The 22736-nt window shown below is 42.0% G+C and overlaps 1 protein-coding gene across 5 annotated transcripts in view; it reads left to right on the top strand.

Moving 5' to 3' along the window:
• The window catches only part of DACH1 (dachshund family transcription factor 1), a 743295-nt gene that overhangs the window by 344158 nt on the left and 376401 nt on the right, over positions 1-22736 (top strand). For all 5 annotated transcript variants that reach the window (XR_003941906.1, XR_003941905.1, XR_003941904.1 and 2 more), the window contains exon 3: positions 17119-17280. Coding sequence is in view for 1 of the 5 variants with exons in the window: in XM_030200621.1 (XP_030056481.1) it covers positions 17119-17280 (162 nt within the window). In the remaining 4 variants the exon portion in view is untranslated. The remainder of the gene's footprint in view (positions 1-17118; positions 17281-22736) is intronic.

The raw sequence follows: 22736 nt of genomic DNA, 5'->3' as shown, positions 1-22736 counted from the left end.
GGAAGTATCTTCGATTTCGGCTGGGAAGTCAGCACTTTCAGTACCGTGTATTGCCTTTTGGTCTGGCGTCTGCGCCCAGAGTGTTTACAAAGTGTCTGGTGGTAGTAGCAGCGTCGCTACGCAGACTGGGAATGTATGTGTTCCCTTATTTCGACGATTAGCTGGTGACGAGCACCTCGGGGGCAGGCGCTCTAAAGTCCACGCGAATGACTATTCAGGTGCTAGAGCTAGTGGGTTTCGTGATCAATTACTCCGTCCCATCTCACCCCAGTACAGAAGTTGGAATTCATTAGGGCTCTGTTGAACACACAGACAGCTCGAGCTTATCTTCCTGACACAAGGACAGACAACCTCCAGTCCCTGGAGTCCATGGTTCAAGCATCTCAACAGATCACGGCTTGGCAGATATTGAGACTTCTGGGGCACATGGCCTCCACAGTTCATGTAACTCCCATGGCACATCTACATATGAGATCAGCTCAATGGACCCCAGCTTCCCAGTGGTATCAAGCTGCGTGGGATCTAGAGGATTTAATCCAACTGCCCCACTGACTTTTGGAATTCTCTTCAGTGGTGGATGATTCAATCCAATTTGACCTTGGGATGTCCATTCCAAATTCCTCAGCCACAAAAAGTGCTGACGACGAATGCATCCCTCCTGGGTTGGGGAGCTCATGTAGATGGGTTTCACACTCAAGGAGCATGATATTTTCAGGAAAAAGGTCTTCAGATCAACCTCCTGGAACTGCATGCGATCTGGAATGCTCTAAAGGCCTTCAGAGATCGGCTTTCCAGCCAAATCATTTTAATTCAGTCAGACAATGCGATTGCTATATATTACAGCAACAAGCAGGGGGGCACCGGATCTCTCCCTCTGTGTCAGGAAGCCATCCAGATGTAGCTTTGGGCGCATCATCACGGCATGTTTCTGCAAGCCACTTATCTGGCAGACATAAACAACAGTCTGGCCGACAGACCGAGCAGGACAATGCAACCTCACAAGTGATCACTGAACATGGGAGTAGCCCACAAGCTCTTCCTTGTTTGGGGCACCCCCTCGGTGGATCTTTTTGCCACTCATATCAATCACAAGGTCCCTCAGTTCTGTTCCAGGCTTCAGGACCACGACAGACTAGCGTCAGATGCCTTTCTCCTACATTGTGGAACCAGGCCCTCTGTATGCGTATCCTCCCATAGCTCTAGTAGGGAAGACTTTGTTGAAACTCAAGCAAGACCACGGAACCATGATTCTGATTGCACCCTTCTGGCTGCGTCAGATTTGATTCCCTCTTCTTCTTGAGTTGCCCTCTGAAAAACTGTGGAGATTGGACTGTTTTCCGAACCTCATCACCCAGAACGAGGGGTTGCTTCTACATCCCAACCTCCAGTCTCTGGCTCTCATGACCTGGATGTTGAGAGCTTAGAAATTGCCTCCTTAGGTCTTTTAGAGGGTGTCTCCTGAGTCTTGCTTGCTTCCAGGAAAGATTCCACAAAAAAGTATTACTCATTCAAATGGAGGAGGTTTGCCATCTGGTGTGACAGCAAGGCCCTAGATCCTATTTTTTGTCCTACACAGACCCTGCTTGAATACCTTCTACACTTATCAGAGTCTGGTCTCAAGACCAACTCTGTAAGAGTTCTCTTTAGTGCAATTAGTGCTTATCATCGCCGTGTAGATGGTGAGCCTATCTCTGCACAGCCTTTAGTAGTTCGCTTCATGAGAGGTTTGCTTTTGTCAAAGCCCCAGTCAAACCTCCACCAATGTCATGGGATCTCAACGCGGTTCTCACCCAGCTGATGAAAGCTCCTTTGAGCCACTGAATTCCTGCCATCTGAAGTACTTGACCTGGAAGGTCGTTTTCTTGGTGGCTGTTACTTCAGCTCATAGGGTCAGTGAGCTTCAGGTCTTAGTAGTGCATACACCCTATATTAAGTTTCATCACAACAGAGTAGTCCTCCGCACTCACCCTAAGTTCCTTCTAAAAGTGGTGTCGGAGTTCCATCTGAACCAGTCAATTGTCTTGCCAACGTTTTTTCCCCATCCTCATACCCGCCCTTGTGAAAGCAGTTTGCATACCTTGGACTGCAAGAGAGCATTGGCCTTTTACGTGGAGTGTACAAAGCCCTTCAGACAGTCTGCCCAGTTGTTTTTTTTTTTTTTTTCTGACCCCAACAGGAGGGGAGTCGCCATCGGAAAATGCACAATCTCCAGTTGGCTAGCAGATTGCATTTCCTTCACTTATGCCCAGGCTGGGTTGATTCTAGAGGGCGATGTCACAGCTCATAATGTAAGAGCCATGGCTGTGTCAGTGGCTCACTTAAAGTCAGCCTCCATTGAAGATATTTGCAAGGCTGCAACGTGGTCATCCTTCCACACATTCACATCTCAATACTGCCTTCAGCAGGATACCTGACGCAACAGTCGGTTTGGGCAGTCGGTGCTGCAGAATATGTTCAGGGTTTAGAATCCAACTCCACCCTCTTAGACCCATTTTTGTTCTGTTCCAGGCTGCACTCTCAGTTAGTTGTTTAAGGTTTCAGGTCAATCTATGTTATATCCTTGCCGTTGAGAGGCCCAATTGACCAATGTTCATTGTTTTGAGTGAGCCTGGTTGCTAGGGATACCCCACATGTGAGAACAAGTAGCCTGCTTGTCCTAGGAGAAAGCGAATATACTTACCTGTCACAGGTATTCTCTGAGGACAGCAGGTTGATTGTTCTCACAAACCCGCCCATCTCCCCTTTGGAGTTGTTGTTGTTTGTTTGTTTATATGCTTTTTGATTAAACTGAGGAGGGGTACGCTCATGCGACGGGTGGGAAGTTGTCCACGCATGCGCGGTGCGTGGTTTGCACGCCAGAAGGCTCTGGCAAAACTTTTTATTTTTGCTGGTGAAAAATTTTGCTGTTTCCTGGGCCGACACGGACGTCGAACCACATGTGAGAACAATCAGCCTGCTGTCCTCAGAGAATACCTGCTACAGGTAAGTATCTTTGCCATTTCCCCCACCCCTTCGCCGAGACGCCCTGCGAGGACATCCTCAGGAAAACTTGGGTGCCCCTTTCAATTATGCCCCTCTTGCTCTCTCAACCTAGGCAGTTTTATAAAATTGCTCTCTATAGGTTTATATAATTGCTATATTTATTTAGGAGATACTTTTATAAAGGATTTTTCACATTTATATGCCAGTATAAATGCCTAAAAGTTCTTCTTATAAAATTACCCCACGTGTATAAGTACACATGGAATGGCCTTTTTGAAAGGTCATCCAATTCAGAATAGTAATGTCCAAATCAGAACATCTCAAACGGACAGCCATCTCACATGTATTTTTGAACATGAAATGTGTCAAGATTTCAGTTCGAAAATATGTGAGATGGACATCTATTTGCTGGAAGTGTCCAGCATGAGCATCCATTTTACAAACTGGAACTTTCAAATTATGAATGGGGGAAAACAAGGGACATGGGCACCTGTCTGGTAGCATTCTTTAAAAATACCCACACAAATGTCCATACAAAGCAGAGGGGCAGCCTAGTGGTTAGTGTAGTGGACTGTAAACCATTGGATCCAGGTTCAAATCCCTCTTTAACTCTTATTTTGTAATTGGGTGCCTTCCATGAACAGTAAAATACCCCTTCTGTATCTGAATGTACACCACTTCAGTAGTCTTCAGGCTTGCAGGTGTCATATGTTTAGGTACAATAGGTCATTTTCTATTTCTGTATGGTTCACAATGGGGGGGGGGGGGCAGTTCATATGGGATTTGAATCTGGATCCCTTGGTTTACACTTCACTGCACTAACCACTAGACTATTTCTCAGATCTGCCTGCTGCTCTGTTAAGATTGGCCTTAATACCTGAATCCATCATAGAGCCTGGTATCCTCTTCTGGTTTCACTTCTTTCAGGGGAGAGGGAGGGGGACAGCAACTGCTGGGGGATTAATTTCTATAACCAGGATGTTCCAAATACTAGATCTAAATACGGACATCATTCTTTTTAGAGATGGGCATTTCTTCCCCTTCAGTAATTGCTGTTGAATGTTCAGATTTCAGACCCTCCCTAGTCCCACCCAGAACATGACCCTTGTTATTTGGATGTACTGAAGTATTGGACAGCCCTGTTCTGCCTTTGCAAAATCAGGATTTGTATGTTTTAGGCACATAGATGCCTTTGTCGGCCTTTTTAGACATCCATATGCTTAAAAAATGAGCATCATAGTGTATGTATCTGTAGAGTAGACATGTTTAGCGGATACCTAGGTGTGTAAGTGTCTTTATAAGATAACTAAAAATAGAAGTTTTTGTGGCCTTCACACATCAGCAACCTGTGACAAAATTAACCTCATAATGATAGCAAAACCACTTTCTGCCTGAATGGTGTTTGCTGTTTTCCATAACTATCTTCTATCTGGTGAAAATCTCTAGAGCCATTCCTAGTGATAAATATCAATCCTTAGTGCTGGTAGCCTAAATTTAACTAATCTGAAGAGATGTCATGCATAGCACAGTGTGTGTTGCTTGACTGTGCGTCAGTTACATTGAGCATATATATATATATATTTTTTTTTTCTAAACAGAACTGTAATTGAAATCGGAATTTTAAATTCCTATGTGTCTTTTTTGGAATAGAGGATTAAAAAAGTTTAAAGTTAATGAAGGTATTAGCTGCTTGCTATAGTTTTATTTTTTTATTTATTCATAAATCTCAGTCATGTTAATATTCCTACTTCTTGTTTATCTTCTGATTCCTCTGAAGTATACATCTCTTTTCATGAATTTAAAAAAAACCCTCTCCAGAGCATAATTCAAAAGATTAAAAAAAGGGGCTGTAAACATTTATGATTGAAGTAAACTAGATTGTTCAAATACTGCCATGATGTATCATGTATATCAATATGGCACTGATATCAGTTAGAATGCAAACAAGGTTTTAAATGATATGCCCCTTCATTTCATCTGGAGCATCAGCTTTACGCCATCTGCCTATCAGATGGTTAGGAACCAGGACTGCGTATTAATGCCACATGTTCGATTTTCTTCCTCTTGTGATGGCTAGATTCATATTGTTAATAGCTGTGCATGAGTGCTGTCGATGAAATTTGTGTGACTGTGGAGTGATGAGATATTTATAAAGCTATCGGTCTCGCTGAATAATCAGCAAGAAGAATGCCAGCTATAAACAGCTTATCAATTTTGCAGCATTAATGCTAACTACTATTGACTCTAGAATGCAGAGTAGTTTCACATCTCTCTTTAAACTTTTTAAACTGTGTTACTAAGGAGTGAAATTCATGCAATTATCTAAGCAGATGAATAATTTCTATTGTATTTATTCACTTAAATTATTTTTTGATCTGTGGATACGAAACAGAAATATTAGGGTTTGGCTCCAGAAATGTGACAAAATGAGACATTCATGAGATACCGGCACAAAAAGAAATATTTGCCATGTCCTGAAAAGAAAAAGATGTATATATTATAACATGCTCTGTTAAAATTCTTAGCTCCTTATATAGAAATGTCTACAAAACTGCCAAAATCATTCTAATTGTATTTGTTTTGAACATCCCTCAAATTGAGTATATTTATTTCCCCTTGAAAGCAGCATTTTAACCATTTGTGATTTAGAGATAACAGAATTCTCAGCAGCTGGCCTTCTTTCTTTCATGATGTCATCATTCAATTCCAGACTCTGTTAATCAAATTTGTTTCATGGTATAGTGTTACCATAACCTCTGCTGCTAGGTTATTTCATGCATCACTATTCTCTCAGTAAAAATGTATTTACTTCTCTTTGTTTTGAGCCATCTTCCTTTCAGGTGTTAAATACCATCTGTATTGCTAAAACAAAAGCTGTTCTTAAGGAGTAAATGTCATTTTTTTGAGCAAAGGCCCATGCTGCTCACTTTGCCTTTATATCATATTGTACTTAACAAAAAAAGCAGACAATAGATAGATAAATACATATCTATATATTATGAGGAGCCCCTGAGGGTCAGGAAAGAAGGGATCCGGCAGAGGAGCAAGATGGGTAGGTTTCATACCCGGGATTCCAACTACAAGTCCCAGGATCCTAGGGGCTGGGAAGCCATGCCTCCATGGAGGCATAAGTTTCTCAAGAGCCGGAGAAGGGAGGAGGACTACAGTTCCCAAGAACCCCTGCAAAGCCCTGAGGGCAAACAAAGGGAGCAGCAAGGGAACTACAAGTCCCAGGATCCTGAGGGAGAGGAGGGGATTAGCTGAGGAGGAATAATCAGGAGGGAGAAGACCAGCTGGGGACCATAAAGGGAGAGGAGCCCATGGAATGGGAGGTGGAGAAAGAGGTCGGAGAGGAGATCCAAGCCCAAGATGACTGGGGAAGTGAGCCCATGGAGATTGCTGCTCTAGCTCAGGTACAAGGGAAGAAGTTGAAAGGCTTCATAACAAACCTTCTTCAAAGCTGGGGAAAGCTTGGAGGAAAAGTTAAGCAGCTGTTCCACTCAAGGGGGAGAGAGGTGCCGTGCTGTAAAGCAGTGAATGATTTCATCTGTGGCCAGAAGTCAGACCCTGTTGGAGAAATAGGTAGTGACTTGAACTGTGTCTAGGAGCCTGGCCATGCTGGGGAAGCAGTGAGTGATTTGAATGGTGTCCAGAAGTCATGCCATGCTGGGGAAGCAGTGAGTGATTTAAACGGTGTCCAGAAGTCATGCCATGCTGGGGAAGCAGTGAGTGATTTAAACGGTGTCCAGAAGTCATGCCATGCTGGGGAAGCAGTGAGTGATTTAAACGGTGTCCAGAAGTCATGCCATGCTGGGGAAGCAGTGAGTGATTTAAACGGGGTCCAGAAGTCATGCCATGCTGGGGAAGCAGTGAGTGATTTAAAACGGTGTCCAGAAGTCATGCCATGCTGGGGAAGCAGTAGTGAGTGATTTAAACGGTGTCCAGAAGTCATGCCATGCTGGGGAAGCAGTGAGTGATTTAAACGGTGTCCAGAAGTCATGCCATGCTGGGGAAGCAGTGAGTGATTTAAACGGTGTCCAGAAGTCATGCCATGCTGGGGAAGCAGTGAGTGATTTAAAACGGTGTCCAGAAGTCATGCCATGCTGGGAAGCAGTGAGTGATTTAAAACGGTGTCCAGAAGTCATGCCATGCTGGGGAAGCAGTGAGTGATTTAAAACTGTGTCCAGGAATCAGGCCACGCGGGGAAGGAACAAGGGGGATATGTGCTGTAACCAAGAACTGTGTCTGAAAGAGGAAATGTCTTGCTGATGGAGTAAAGCATTTTAAGCATATTTTTGCAGTCTGCTTCTGGGAGTGCTGTGTCCAGGGAAGGGCCCTTCCAGGGTCAGCCGAGTTCATACCTGCAGGAAGGCCTGAAGGTGGTGGCTTGCTGACATCTTTTTGGTGGCAGTAGTGGGACCTGTTGAACTACCAGGTGCAGGAGACTCAGGGGAATTGTGGACAGTCGTTGGCAGGTCGGAGGTCAGGAGGCCACAAGGGTTCCAGCAGCCCATCCAAGGGGTTGATGCAGCTAAAGGCGAAATACTTTCCTGTTTCTGGTAAGCGTGTAAGGAAGCAGTTGAGGATTCTCAGGTGTTTACCTGGGCTTGAAAAAAAAAGAAAGAAAGGGAAACTTTTTTTTGTTTGGACGGCCGCACTTGGTGTGTTTCTTGTATTTCCCTTTTCAGGGGCCACTGGAAGGTGGTCATTATGGATCCTAAGGAGCTGTTCGCCTTCATGACTCATCAGTTCCAGAAGCAAAAGCAGCTGGCCCAGAGTTTGATGGAAGAGCAGCAGCCCTTATTGGACTTATTCCAAGACTTCTTGAGAGGAGGTGGGGCTTCCCAGGCGGAGAGTCTGACCTCAGCCCCGATGAGTTTAGAGGGACCTTCTGCAGTGGTAGGACCTTTAAATATTAACTGGGTCTCATTGGGCAAGCTTGCGGACAATGATGATATAGAGGACTATTTGGGTGCTTTTGAAAGGGTGGCCACGGCTGCAGGGTGGCTCCTGGAGCAGTGGGCCATTCGCTTAGCCCCTTCCTTGTCAGGGGAGGCTCTAGCGGCTTTCCGGAGCCTTCCCTCATTAGAGGTAAGGGATTATGTTAAATTAAAAGGGGCAATCCTGGACCGGTATGGACTGAACATGCAAACCTATAGGAGGAAATTTAGGGAGTTACGGTGGGTGGAGGGGGAGACACCCAGGGTCTTGACCCAGAAATTAGGGGATCTGGCAGGGAAGTGGTTAGAGCCAGGGAGGAAAACGGTTCCCCAGATAATGCAGGAATTAATCCTAGAACAGTACTTAGAGGCCCTACCTACTGGATTAAGGGTGGATCTGGTGCAGAGGGGCTGTAAAACCTTAGAAGAGGCTATAGGAAGTATGGAATGATATCTGGAATCTCGGCACCGTGGGAAGGTGGGGAAGTGACCCCAAGTGGAGGAGTGGCCTAGTAGTTAGGGTAGTGGACTTTGGTCCTGAGGAACTGAGTTCGATTCCCACTTCAGGCGCAGGCAGCTCCTTGTGACTCTGGGCAAGTCACTTAACCCTCCATTGCCCCATGTAAGCCGCATTGAGCCTGCCATGAGTGGGAAAGCGAGGGGTACAAATGTAACAAAAAAAAAAAAGGAGGTGAGCGTAGCTGGAGCTCCCGGGCGGTGCCATTGGGTTCCCAACAGGAGGAAGGGGAGAGGGGAAAGCTTTGTTAGAGGTGCGGGAAGAGGTGGAGGGGATCGCCATGGAGGGTCTTCTGGAATTGGGAGGTGATCAGATGATGTTGTCTCGGGGATTGTGGAAGCAAGTTAGGGACAGAAACTAAATCCTATAAAGGGGCGGTAGCGATTCAGTGCATAAGGTCAGGATAACGTTGCCCAAGGGGAGTAATTGGGTAGCAGTGGTGGTCCTTCCCCAGCTTTCTCAGGAGCTTATATTGGGCAGGGACTGGCCCCCTTTTTCTCAGTATCTAAAAGAAAAGGCAGTGCTAGTAACCACCAGGGCTCAAGAGCGCCAAGAGCAGGAACCTGAAACTTCCGTATCTCAGCTATTTCCCTTTCATGTAGATATTCTGGCTTCTCCCGGGAAAACAAGGAAGGAGCGAGCACTTAAAAGGAATACCCAGAGGGCCCGGAGACAGGCTATGGGGGAAGCAGAAGAGGAAGGTGAGCTCCCTACTGACCCGGATACTCTTAGGGGGCTGTTCCCGTATTTCTTGAGGGAGCAAGAGTCAGACCCATCTCTAACATATGCATGGGAGCAAGCCAAGGGGGAAGAGGCAACAAGCTATCCCTTATTCACGGTGGAGAAGGGCTTGCTATTCTGGTTGGCCCCGGGAGTAGGAGGAGAGGGATATAGGAAACAATTGGTGGTTCCTAGGGGCTTCCCGCTGCTGGTTAGGAGATTGGCTCATGACCACCCTCTAGGGGGACATAAAGGGGGGCAAAATACCCTTATGCAGGTACTGAATCGTTTTTATTGGCCCAGGGTGTATAAAGAAGTGGAAAAATATTGTAACTCCTGTGCTAATTGCTAAAGGGTATCTGAGGAAGGGCCAGGGCGCATTCCTTTGTGCCCTCTTCCACGTATAGGCCAGCCTATGGGGCGGGTAGCGATGGATATTGTTGGGCCCCTTATCAATTCCTATATATTAGTGGTGGTGGATATGGCCACTAGATTTCCCTGGGCAATGCCACTATGTAACATCTCGGCTAAAGCCATAGCAGCGGAGTTGTTGCGTATATTTTGTGAGGTGGGGTTTCCCAGAGAAGTCATGATGGATAGGGGTACTAACTTCAGAGGGTCTAAAGGAAAGCAAATTAGCAGGTAAGGTCTATTTTCTCCTTTCTGATCTGCTGTTAGTGATCTATAACCTGTCATTAAAATCATTTGTGGTACCTGAAGATTAGAGGGTAGCCAAGATAATGCTGATTTTTAAAAAGGGTTCCAGGAGTAATCTAGGGAATTATTGACCGATGAGCCTATGTCAGTGCCAGGCAAAATAGTAGACACTATTATAAAGAATAAAATTATGGAACTCATAGATAAACATAGTTTCATGGGACAAAGTCAGCATGGATTCAGCCAAGGGTAGTCTTACCTGACTGATTTGTTTATTAAAAGGCAAACATAAACATGTGACTAAAGGTGAGTGGTTGATATGGTGTGTCGAGATTTTTAAAAAGCTTTTGACAAAGTTCCTCATGAGAGACTCTTGTGAAAATTAAGGCTCACGGATTAGAAAATTAAAGGGTCATGGAATAGGAGGCAATGTTCTGTTGTGGATTTGGAATTGAGTATTGGACAGATAACAGAGGGTAGGGTTAAATGGCTTTTTCTCAATGGAAGAGGGTGAATAGTGGAGTGCTGCAGGGATCTGTACTGGGACCAGTGCTGTTTAATATATTTATAAGTGATCTGGAAATCAGAGCAACAAGTGAAATGATTAAATTTGCAGATGACACAAAACTATTCAAAGTTGTTAAAACACATGCATACTGCAAACAAATTGCAGGGAACCTTAGGAAAAAGAAAGGCTGGACATCAAAATGGCAGATGAAATTTAATGTAGAAAAATGCAAATGGATGCACTTCGGGAAGAATAATCTGAATAATTGTTACCTGATGCTAGGATCCAGTTTAGGAGTCAGTAGCAAAGAAAAAGATCTAGGTGCCATTGTAGACAGCATGCTGAAATCTTCTGTCCAGTGTGTGGCAGTGGCCAAAAAATCAAACAAGATGTTAGGAATTATTAGAAAATGGATAGTAGATAAGACCAAGAATACTATGTTGCCTCTGTATTGCTCCATGGTGCTACCTCACCTTGAGTATTGTGTTCAATTCTAGTCGCCGTATCTCAAAAAAGATATAGCAGAATTAGAAAAGGTTCAAAGAACATGACCAAAATAATAAAGGAGGTTGAACTCCTTTCTTGTTAGGACTCTTCAACTTGGAAAAGAGATGGATGAGGGGAGATATGATTGAGGTGTACAAAATTCTGAGGGGTGTATAATGAATAAAAGTGAATCAATTTTTTTACTTTTTCAAAAAGTAGAGGACAATCAATGATGTTACATGGAAATACTTTAAAAACTAATAGGAGAAAATATTTTTTCACTCAACAAATAGTTAAGTTCTGGAACATGTTGCTGGAGAATGTGGTAACAGTGGTTAGCATTTCTAGATTTTAAAAGGTTTGGGCAAGTTTCTGGAGGGAAATATCCATGGTCTACTATTGAGATAACAAAACAGAACAAGAGAAGAACTGACCTTTTACATACATACACACAAACCAAAAACACAAAGGTAACAAAGTCCCAAAGCATCTGGTGCAATATGGCAATTTATTAACTCATCATGACTCAACACTAGCCGTGTTTCAGCCACAAGGTCTGCCTCAGGAGTCAACACCAAAAGTATCGCTTGTTTTAAATATTATTGAAAAAAATGTATGAATACTGCACCAAAGTAGTGCTCCAAATTCAATCAGCCGTATATTTTTTTGCAAGACTATTTTAAACAAGTGATACATTTGGTGCTGACTTCTGAGGCAGGCCTTGCAGCCAAAACACGGCTCGTGCTTGAGTCATGATGCGTTAATAAATTGCCAAACTGTACCATATCTTTTAGGACTTTCTTGTCACCTCTGCTATTGAGATGGGGAAGCCACTTCTTGCCCTGGGACTGGTAGCATGAAATCTTGCTACTATTTGGGTTTTTGCCAAGTACTTGTGACCTAGATTGGCCACAGTTGAAAATAGGATACTGGGCTTCATTGACCATTAGTCTGACACAGTATGGTTATTCTTGTGTTTTTGTGTTCTTATGCTAACTTCAAGGTTTGAGGGAGGAGAGATGTTGAACCTTATATAACCATGTGGGAGAAGCCATGGGGTGTGTGTGTGGTGGGGGGGGGGGGGGATTGCCATAAGTACATAAGTAATGCCACACTGGGATAAGACCAAGGGTCCATCGAGCCCAGCATCCTGTCCACGACAGCGGCCAATCCAGGCCAAGGGCACCTGGCAAGCTTCCCAAATGTACAAACATTCTATACATGTTATTCCTGGAATTGTGGATTTTTCCCAAGTCCATTTAGTAGCGGTTTATGGACTTGGCCTTTAGGAAACTGTCTAACCCCTTTTTAATCTCTGCCAAGCTAACCACCTTCACCACATTCTCCGGCAACAAATTCCAGAGTTTAATTATGCGTTGGGTGAAGAAATATTTTCTCCGATTTGTTTTAAATTTACTACACTGTAGTTTCATTGCATGCCCCTAGTCCTAGTATTTTTGGAAAGCGTGAACAGACGCTTCACATCCACCTGTTCCACTCCACTCATTATTTTATATGCCTCTATCATGTCTCCCCTCAGCTGTCTCTTCTCCATGCTGAAAGGCCCTAGCCTCCTTAGTCTTTCTTCATAGGGAAGTCGCCCCATCCCTGCTATCATTTTAGTCGCCCTTCGTGGCACCTTTTCCAATTCTACTATATCTTTCTTGAGATGCGGCAACCAGAATTGAACACAATACTCAAGGTGCGGTCGCACCATGGAGCGATAAAATGGCATTATAACATCCTCACACCTGTTTTCCATACCTTTCCTAATAATACCCAACATTCTATGCGCTTTCCTAGCCGCAGCAGCACACTGAGCAGAAGGTTTCAGTGTATTATCGACGACAACACCCAGATCCTTTTCTTGGTCCGTAACTCCTAACATGCAAACTTGCATGACATATGAGATGAATGAGAAGAAGATTGTAAGTACAGATGTCAGAGACAGAATTGATGGAATAGAAGAAGACAGAGGGAGCAGGAATAAAGGACACATGGACAGTAGACACTGGGCAGGGATAACAGAAGAGAGAAACAAAAAATAAAATGTCCAGACAGAAAAGGTAGAAAAAACTGTTTTAACTGAATATATGAAGTGTGATATGTTAGGTTTGGGAAATGTGCTTTGCAGATGGTGTTCAGTACAAGAGGAAATAAATTTGCTTTTTTTCTTCCCAGTGTTGTAGTAAATGCTGATTCTGACTTCTTGGGGTTGCCAGTTCAATATATAATTTCTTATATAATTCTTATATATTTCTTAAATAATTCTTATTATATCTGCTTGTTAAATTACTATCGTGCCTTATCATCATCATGTTACCAAAGACCCTGTTGTTATTACTAAATGCATATTTTCTCATGTATTTCCACTATTCATGATGTATTGTAAGCCACATTGAGCCTGCAAAGAGGTGGAAAAATGTGGGATACAAATGCAATAAAAAATAAATAAATAGTTGTTTCCATATTGCTGTTTCTAATTTGGTGAGGGTCTATCTGTGCATAAGCACCAGCGGTTCAAAATGATTGGGGGTACCAGACAGAATACAAATAACCCATCCCTGGACATAATGACGGAGATTACTCAATACTGAGGGTACTGAGCATCCACTGGATCCACAGAGCTAGCTGTTTGTGACTAAGGTGCATGTAGTCTGTGTAGAGATCTATAGCAATCTTACTTGTTCTGTTTTACCAGTAGTAGAGGTATTGTTGTTTTATGATGCAGTGTAATGTTTGTAGTGCTGCCTGTTCATAGGTAGGGTTTTTAGTGTTTGAATCACAGGTTTCCTTCATGGATGTTTAATTGGTATTTTTTCATGTTTTGTATTTCACAGTGAAGAGATTTATATTTCTGTTGCTAAGATCACTCTACCAATCTGTACTGTGGAGTAGAGAGTTAGACGGGGACAGAAATCTTACCCATTCCCACCCGTCCCCACTGGAATCTTATCCATCCCCACCCATCCACACAAAAATTTAAACCATCCCAACCTGTCCCCGCAAGAATTTAACCCATCCCCACCCATCCCCGTAAAAATTTAACCCATGCCCACCCATCCCCGTAAGAATTTAATGGTACATAAAAGAAAATTCCAGTCAGCTCCCTCAGTCTCTCTCTGGATTTGAGCCACAGCACTGTAGGCAAGGAAGGAACGGAAGTTGGAACTTGGAACACTCTGGTGCGCACATGTAAGATTTGTCTCTGAGAGGTCGCCACATGCACGCACCAGTAAGTCAGGTGACATCTGATTCTCGTGCCTGTGTCAGAGCTGAGGTCTGTGCACCAGTCTGGGAGCAAAGAGGATTAATAGTAACATAGTAAGTGACAGCAAATAGACCTGAACGGTCCATCCACTCTGCCCAATAGTCACACTCATGATCAATTCATCATTAAATCAACGAGTGTGATATTATATACTTGACTATGGTCTTTCTTTCGTGTTTCTGGAACAAAGACCACAGAAGTCTATCTGGCCCCATCCTTATGTTCCAACTGCTGGAGTTGCCATCGAAGCCCACTCCAGCCTATCCATGTTCTCATTTGTGGGACACAGACCGTAAAAGTCTGTCCAGCACTGTCCTCATGTTCCAGCCACTGAAGTTGCTGTCTAAGCCCTTTCCAGCCCATCCTACACCAGATTGCCATGTATGAGACACAGACCATACAAGTCTGCCAGGTATCAGCCCTAGTTCATCACAGCCAGAGTCGCCATCTAAGCATCACTTGACACATCCACACACATGCAGCCATTTAAGGTTACTTTTTATATAACTTCCATTTTCTAATTAGAGATACTCTGTGTTCATCCCACGCCTTTTTGAATTCCGTCATCATTTGTGACTCTACCACCTCCTTAATGGAAGACTTTCCACATTTATGCTGAGCAAGGAAGAAGAGGAGGAGGAGGAGACAGCACTCATAGAAATTGGTATTCGGTAGATGAGAGGCTGGTGCAGGTGCAGCTTACACTTCCACAGGAAGCCCGCAGAACTGCTTCCATCCCCGCGGGAACCCCACAGGAACTGCCTCCATCCCTGCGGGAACTCCACAGAACTGCCTCCATCCCCGCGGGAACCCCGCAGGAACTGCCTCCATTCCCGCCGGTTCCGCGGGATTCCCGCAAACCCCATCCCCATGCAGCTCTCTACTGTGGAGTCAATTTCTTTTCCTTTTTCATGCTAACCACAACAAAATCCAAATGTGGAGGAAAATGGCCTCAACGGTCTATCATACTCACTGACCAATGTCAAGACTTTCAAATACTGTCACAGATATATCATTCTTCACTGGCCAGAAAAAAAAAACTCCATAAACAAATATCACTTTTTATTTTTACAATTATTTATAAATATTTTCAAATATTTCTTCAAACTTTTCTTCAAAGCAACTGTTTCCAAATCACAGCATATTGGTCATTTATATATTTAAACAACATGGCATTTATCTGCTGATTCAGTGCCATGGTGTTTAAATATTTGCATAAAACTGAGGCATAAGTCTCCTGGGCTACCTAAAGGGTCCTTTTACTAAGCTGCGGTAAGCACTAGCGTGTGCTTACCACAGCTTAAAATGGCATACCATGGGACATGCTCTGGTGTCCTGCGCTAAGTTTGAAATGGCATGCAAAAAGTTTTTTAAATTTTTGCATTGAGAGGTCATACCTGGGGGCAGAGAGTGAGTGTTTCTGCGAATCAGGTTGCACAGCTATATTACCGCATTCATACTGATTAGTGCAGGATTACTGTGTGAGCCCTTACTGCCTACAAAATAGGTGTTGATGAATCACTTGTTTACTCTTTCCAAAAATACTAGGACTAGGGAGCACGCAATGAAGCTACTAAGTAGTAAAACAGATTTTGTGCTGCTTATCCTACAAATAAATATAACAAAATTTGCTTTCTATTCACACCAATTTAAATAATTATTTTAGGTGGAAGAAAGACTTCAGCAAAAACAGCACTATAGTTGAAATGTTGTGTAGTGAAACGAAGGGGCTGCATAGAGCTGATACTGTGCAAATTGAAGCATCTTTGTAAAAGTTAAGTGACTTTATTAGAGTTTACGTTGAATTTTAAAGAACAGCTATATAAAAAAGGCTCAAAAATTAATTAACCTCCCCCTTCCTTTATTTTCTGACTCATGATGTGTTACACAGCAGCTATGTTACAACTAGAGTTCTGTTTTTTGCTGAAGTCTTTCCTCCACCTAAAATAATTATTTAAATTGGTGTGAATAGAAAACAAACTTTTTATATTTATTTGTAGGATAAGCAGCATAAAATCTGTTTTACTTTTCTGGGATCTTGCCAGGTACGTTCGACCTGGATTGGCCACAATTGGGCTTGATGGACCTTCACTCTGTTCAAGTATGGCGATGCTTATATTCTTATGTTCACTAATGGCGACATTGCATGGCCATTTATGCAACAAATGGAAAAAGCAACAATTTTACTGTTTCAGTAAAAATGGCCATAATACTTGAGGAAAACCCACATAAGGTGTATAAGACTACTTTATACTGCAGCTTAGCAAAAGGACCTCTAAGTATTTTAATTTCAGCTTAAATTTAAAATAAAATGTTATAAACTAAATATCTATTTAAAGGCTCCAGTGTTTTATTATGAAAAGCAGAAGCATTAGATTGAAACATTGTAGCTGAAAACATGGGTTACCCTAAATTATGTTTTTTAAAACCTAATTTATTCCTTTGAGTAATTATAGTAATATTCAGTAAAGGAGATTTTCTTTCACCTTCACAGCATCTCCGTAGCAATTTTTCCCCCACTACAAACATTAATGGAACATGAAAAAGGTCATTATTTTGTCACAAGTAATTTTAATATTTAAAGAGATGGTGATTTTATTGAAAATTTTCCCAAAAGGACAATAAAAACTCAAAAGTACTAAAGGTTTTAACATATATAGAATTTTTATAACAGCCACAAATATGATTAATATCTCAAGATTCATATATAGTTGATGGTGATGCTGTTGTTGTTAACTGCCTTTAACTCAGTGTCTACTCATGGCAATGCTCTGAATAGTTACCCTGAACTATGTCCGGTCTTCATTCAGGTGGCTAATCATTGACAAAGTGGCATCCATAGGTGCTATTATTTTAGAAGTTTTTCAAATATAGAGCCATTACAAATGGGTACTTTTGCTAAATTGTTGTAAAAAGTGGCCTCGCTGCACCCAGAAAATGACTGATTTTCCATTTTCTGAATTAATCGCCATTACCAAAAATTAGCACATGAGCACTAACTGCCACCTGAATTGAAATTTACATTTGTCCCTTGCAGGTTTGACAGCAGCAGCTGCAGCTGCTGCAGCTGCCACAAATGCTGCCATAGCAGAAGCAATGAAGGTGAAAAAAATAAAATTAGAAGCCATGACCAACTATCATGCCAGCAATAACCAGCATGGAGCAGATTCAGAGAATGGGGATCTGAATTCAAGTGTTGGTAAGTTGAAGAGACTCATCTTGTCTCAGTACTTCATACTAAATTATCTCTTCTTTTTTTTTTTTTTTTGATGCATAACTTTTGAGGATGCTTTCAGTGGCAATGCATTGCTTGACATCCTAGAAAATTACTCAGTTGTAACTATCGTAAGAACATTATTTTCTTTGCAGGTTACTGTTTCAGGCCACAGTTCATATTTTCCTTGAAAGAAAGCAGTTTGATTGCTAAGAATGCATTTTTCAAATTAGTGGGAAGGTGACAGATGAAAGTGTCAGGGGGAAATTTCACCATGGCACCTTCTATTATAAACTGTATTGATTTTCAGCAATTCAGTGTAGCAGGCTGAGAACCTCCCCCCCCCCCCCCCCCCCCCCCCCCCCCCCCCCCCCCCCCCCCCCCCCACCCCCCACACACACACATTTTACATAGTTCTGTGCATCTTTTGACAACCCCTGCACACGCAACTATTATGTGTGTTAATGTTTCAAATAGCATTTCATAAACCTTTTGCTAAAGGTGTGACAAATTGTTTTAAAACACATATTACAAGATCTTCTAAAGTATACTGCTGCATTAGTATGTTCTTATACCATTATCATGTGTTATAAATAGGTCCCACTGTATAAAATAGGGCCTGCAATAAATAATGCATGCTAGCACATCTTTGTTTATTGTAGCCCATATTGAACAAAATGTTTATTTCCTAGACAGGGATGTGTATCATCATGCGTTGGTTTCATTAGACTAACCAAATTATTTTGCTATATCAGAGCTAGTTTAAATTAAAAAAAATGATTAAGGGGCTAATATTCATCAGAAGATAACCGGGCAGGAGAGACTCCCACCTGGTTATCTCCTGCTGAATAGTTGATCCCTGGATTTTCAGTAGCACATAACATTAAAGCAGTGCCAGGGCGGTCCAGGAGTAATCAGGGTGGAGCTAGGAGTTAATGGGGGCTTGGTCTATATTCAGCGGCGGTGCACAGATAATTGTCTGGTTAACTTAGGATAGCAAAAAGGCTCTCCTAAGATAATATGGTAGCTATCTGGGTACTGATGTTGAATATTGGCGGTGCCCAGGTAAATCCTTGCAGCCAGTATTTAAAATGCCAATCATAAGTGACTAAACATTATTTCCTAAGGGGTCCTTTTACTAAGCTGCAGTAGGCGCTAGCGTGTGCCTGCCACGAGATGCACTGAGGCATCCTGTGGTACTGTGCTGATCAGTGTGCGTTAATCCCATGCTAAAAGATACTTTCTGTTTTGTGGCACGGCAGGTGTGTCTATAAGCAGAGAGGAGGCGTGCCCTGTGCTAATCAGGTACGTGAGTACATTGTCGTGTACTCAGTTAGTGCAGGAGCCCTTACCACCTAGTAAATATCCTGGAACGACAATGTTAATAAAACTATGTAAGCCACATTGAGCCTGCAAATAGGTGGGAAAATGTGGGATGCAAATGCAATAAATAATTAAATAAGCGGTGGTAAGGGCTCCTGTGCTAATGGCCATGTGCCAATTTGGAAATTAGCACATTGCTTTTACCACCATGCTAAAAATGGCTGCAGCACCTGGTAAACTCAAGCACTACAAACAGTACCAGCCACTTTTGAGCATGGCTTAGTAAAAGGCCCCCTTGATTTTTAATCAGACTTAGTTGTGATTAAATAACTACTATTCTGTTTCATTGCTTTTGTTTCCTGTTTTATATTGAAACTTGCACCGACTACATAATTTTGTAGTGAGAATAATTTTGACATGGGTATTTTCTAGCTACTGAGCTTAACAGATGTTCATATATAAAATAACTTCAGACAGCAGCATTAAATTCTTCCTCTCTCTAGATGCTTTAACACTCTTTGGCATTAATTCTATATACAGCCAGCTGCCATTTTTATCATTATGGGGAAGTACAGTATATTAGCAGCACCGTATATTTGTTTAACAATTTTATTACGATCTTATCCAAATCGTTCTGTTATAATTACGATGAAGGTTTCTGAAGCTTAAGACTCACTGACCTTGTAAAAATCTGTGCCTGCATGTGTATCAATATTCTGTCCATTTAAGATTGTGCCCTATAAAATAACAATAATGCTTATGATAATTAGGGGGCTACATTACATACAGTTATGAAAAGGCTGTGGCACAGGAATAGCGAAAGGTCAGTAAATAAAGGGAGTTAAAGGAAGCTAGCAATGCTAATAGGTAATTATTTTAAATCCCCCAATTTTTTAATGTGACCCTGAGCTCTTATCTTCCCAGCAAAATTATCATTTTAGGAGAGAGAAGAGATACCATGGATGGATCATAGTGAGGTATTAGCTCACTGAGTAAAATATATGGCTGTGCTGCCTTTCTTCCCTATCCACAATCAATTGAATTCTTTTAGTTTAATATTTACTTGCTAAGATGAGATGCTAGTCTGCATGGTGATAAACATTCTGCTTCTGGCATCTGAAGGTGACCTGTCAGTTCATGTGGACAAATCTCCTGCTTACTGAAATGTACAAAATAAATCATTAAAGCAGGCAGGTGCTCATTCCCAGATTTAAATCACCATAGATTTATGATTTGAATTAATGCTTCATTTGGTCATAGAAATAGATGCAGAGACAAATGATATGCACTGGTAGGGGCTTCCATACTGTAGCCATCCTGATATTGATTACTGAGATGCCTTTGCAATCTCTTGTTTATATCAAGTACTGCCTTGTGACAGCTTGGCTGATATGAGCTACCACTACAGATAAGAAGGAAAAATGGTCTGGAATTTTTAGTAGCATCAACATAAATAACTTGATATGTCTAGTATTTATAATCAAATATGGACTGTCAGTGAGGCTTACAGTGTGAACATATTGACCCTGAGAGAGGGCACTGATGGTGTCTTCCTGAAGCTGAGAGCTATTAATAATGTTCATGAAAATGATTCTGAAAACAAATGGGAAAAAGTACATTTTCACTATGTTTACACTTCTGCACATTATTAAGACTGCTTTGTCAGACTGGGTTTTTTTTGTTTGTTTGTTTGGTTTTTTTTTGTTTATTTCTTTTTAAACACTCCTCCTCCTCTTCAGGGCTTTCAGCTAAGTCAGAACCAAGGTGCTATGAGCTTTCATCTACAGATGTTCAGGGATTTTTTTCATTCCCCAGTCATTAAAGCACCAGTTCTTGAGCATCCCTGAACCCCCATTCATCTTGGTGACCAGAATACATAAGCTGGGAGTTGAACCCACGTCACGCCACATGGGATATGGCAGTGCATAAGACTATCACTGAGTCGCTGTGCAGCCTAGCAAACACTTTTTTATTCTTAGTTATTTATCACAATGTCCACGTGCCCCAACAACAACGCTACACTTGCTAAGCTTCTGCCACAGCCATAGCACTGCCAAGTAACAAAACCAACAACAGAGCAAGCCACAGCACTCAAAATTTAACACAGACACAACTCTGTATTTACAATCACCTTTTCTGCTTGAGCAACTGTTCTACACACGCAATTCTCCGTGCTTTAGTAATAGCTCTGCTCTCACAGCCCTTCCCTGAGCCAAAGAACTAAAAGTAGCCAATAAGTAAAACAAACAAATATAAACAAAAACAGTAATAAGCAAAGCAAACCAATGTGTTCAAACTCCCCCAACCCTAGCAGTAGTTCCACTGTCTCCACCCCCTGACATGGGCTTCTTCACTGCTGATAGCTCTAAATCAGGGATGGGCAACCTTTTTACATGGAGGGTTGTAGGTTTCCTACCCCTGTTCTAAATCATGGGGCTCACAATGAACTTAAACCTCCACAGCTTCTGTAATGCAGTGTCTTTTTTTTTTTTTTGTGGATATAGAAACTGTGCCAACTCCAGTTCATTTTGAGCAGACCAGCTTGAGCACCTTGGTTCAGCGAGATCAGCTGCTATAGTACTAAATCACAGAAAAAACTACAGGCGCTGTTGTGAAGAGCTAATGGGAGAGAAGCAATTGAAGTTAGATTAAGGTGCTTATTGATTAAAAATGATAAACCCAACTTTCTATTGAGTGAGGGAGGGGTGAGGGTTTATCAGGTTTCATTGGTAATCAGAGACCTTAATTATCATTTGCAGCTTTTTTTAACCTTTATTTCTTTTTATACTGAGCTGGTTATCATGGAAAATGCTATGCTGTCACCCACAGGATAAACAGATATGATTATCATGTTTTAAAGCTTAATGCTGAGGGCATTATTCACCCTTAGAGTTGGCCTGTAATGCTTACTGTAACTTTGCAAAAAAATAATAGTAAATTAAAAATCCTTTGTGCTAAGGACCGGGTGGAGCTGTTTGCACTGAAATTGTATAACCATTGTGATTATGTATAGGACAAAGTCAGGAGTCCAAGGCCACCACATGTCAAACAAAGGACCTCTGCAACTGCAGCAGCCAATTGGTATTTTAAAAAAAACACAGCACTGCCTCTGGATTGTTCCAAATAATAGCTTGCAATTTTGTTGATATTTAAATAATAAGATGATGGAAGAATAATCTCCTTCCTGAAGTCCAGTAAGCACTGTGCTTTATTCATATTTTAAGAGGACAATGTTGAAAGCCATTTCCCTGTCAATGAATAGAATGAAATCAGCTGCACAAGTGGATATTGTCATATGACTGCACCAAGATAGAGTAGCCCTCTCAGAACAAATTAGAAATGTTTTCTGAGTATGCCCAGAGATGGACATATCCAGCCTGCAACAGAAAAAAGTCTCCTAGATTATCCTGAAGGTACATTGTGTGTTTTTCGTCTGGGACCTTCACACAAAGCAGAAAATTGCTACAATTGTGGCAGAGTGTATCTTAGAGCCAAGAAGAGTTGGAGCAGTTAAGAAGCAGAGTTTGTCTTTGCTGAAGAATTCATCAAAGCGTAAATTATCAAATGCTTATCACACCAAGGGCCTGATTACTTTGCTCAAGTATAAAAAGCTTTGTAAATTTTCCTCAGTGAAAGAAAGATCATACAGTGGGTTATTGAACCATTTATGAGTTCAGAGACATACTGTTCCTTATCTGTGCCTAAGGATGCAGATTTCAGAGACTTAGTGGTCCTTTTACAAAGATGTACTAAAAAGTGGCCTGTGCTACTTTTGGTTTGTGATTTTCCCACGTGCTGAAGCCATCTCTTAGCTTGTCTGCCAAAGAGCCAAATTTCTATTTACGACAATAATGGCTAGATGCTAAATCTAAAATTAGGGCCTGGCCATTTACTGATGATCCCTTAGCGCCTCCTATTTGCTTGACATTACGGGCTCACACGCTAACCCCTAAACTGCCGATTACCACTGGGAATGCTCCCTGCAGTATAAAACAGAACATTTATTTTTTTACTGCAGGAAACTATGCGTGCCAACTTCAGAACTGCTGCTGGGCTCCTATTCTCTGGTGATAGAGCCGATTTGGCGCTCTACCCATGCAGTAGCCCTACCAAGCCTT

The sequence above is a fragment of the Microcaecilia unicolor genome, chromosome 4 (assembly GCF_901765095.1).
Source record: "Microcaecilia unicolor chromosome 4, aMicUni1.1, whole genome shotgun sequence".
NCBI lineage: Eukaryota > Metazoa > Chordata > Amphibia > Gymnophiona > Siphonopidae > Microcaecilia > Microcaecilia unicolor.
The sequence above is the reverse complement of the archived record's forward strand: the minus strand, read 5'-3'. Positions and strand labels throughout refer to the sequence as shown.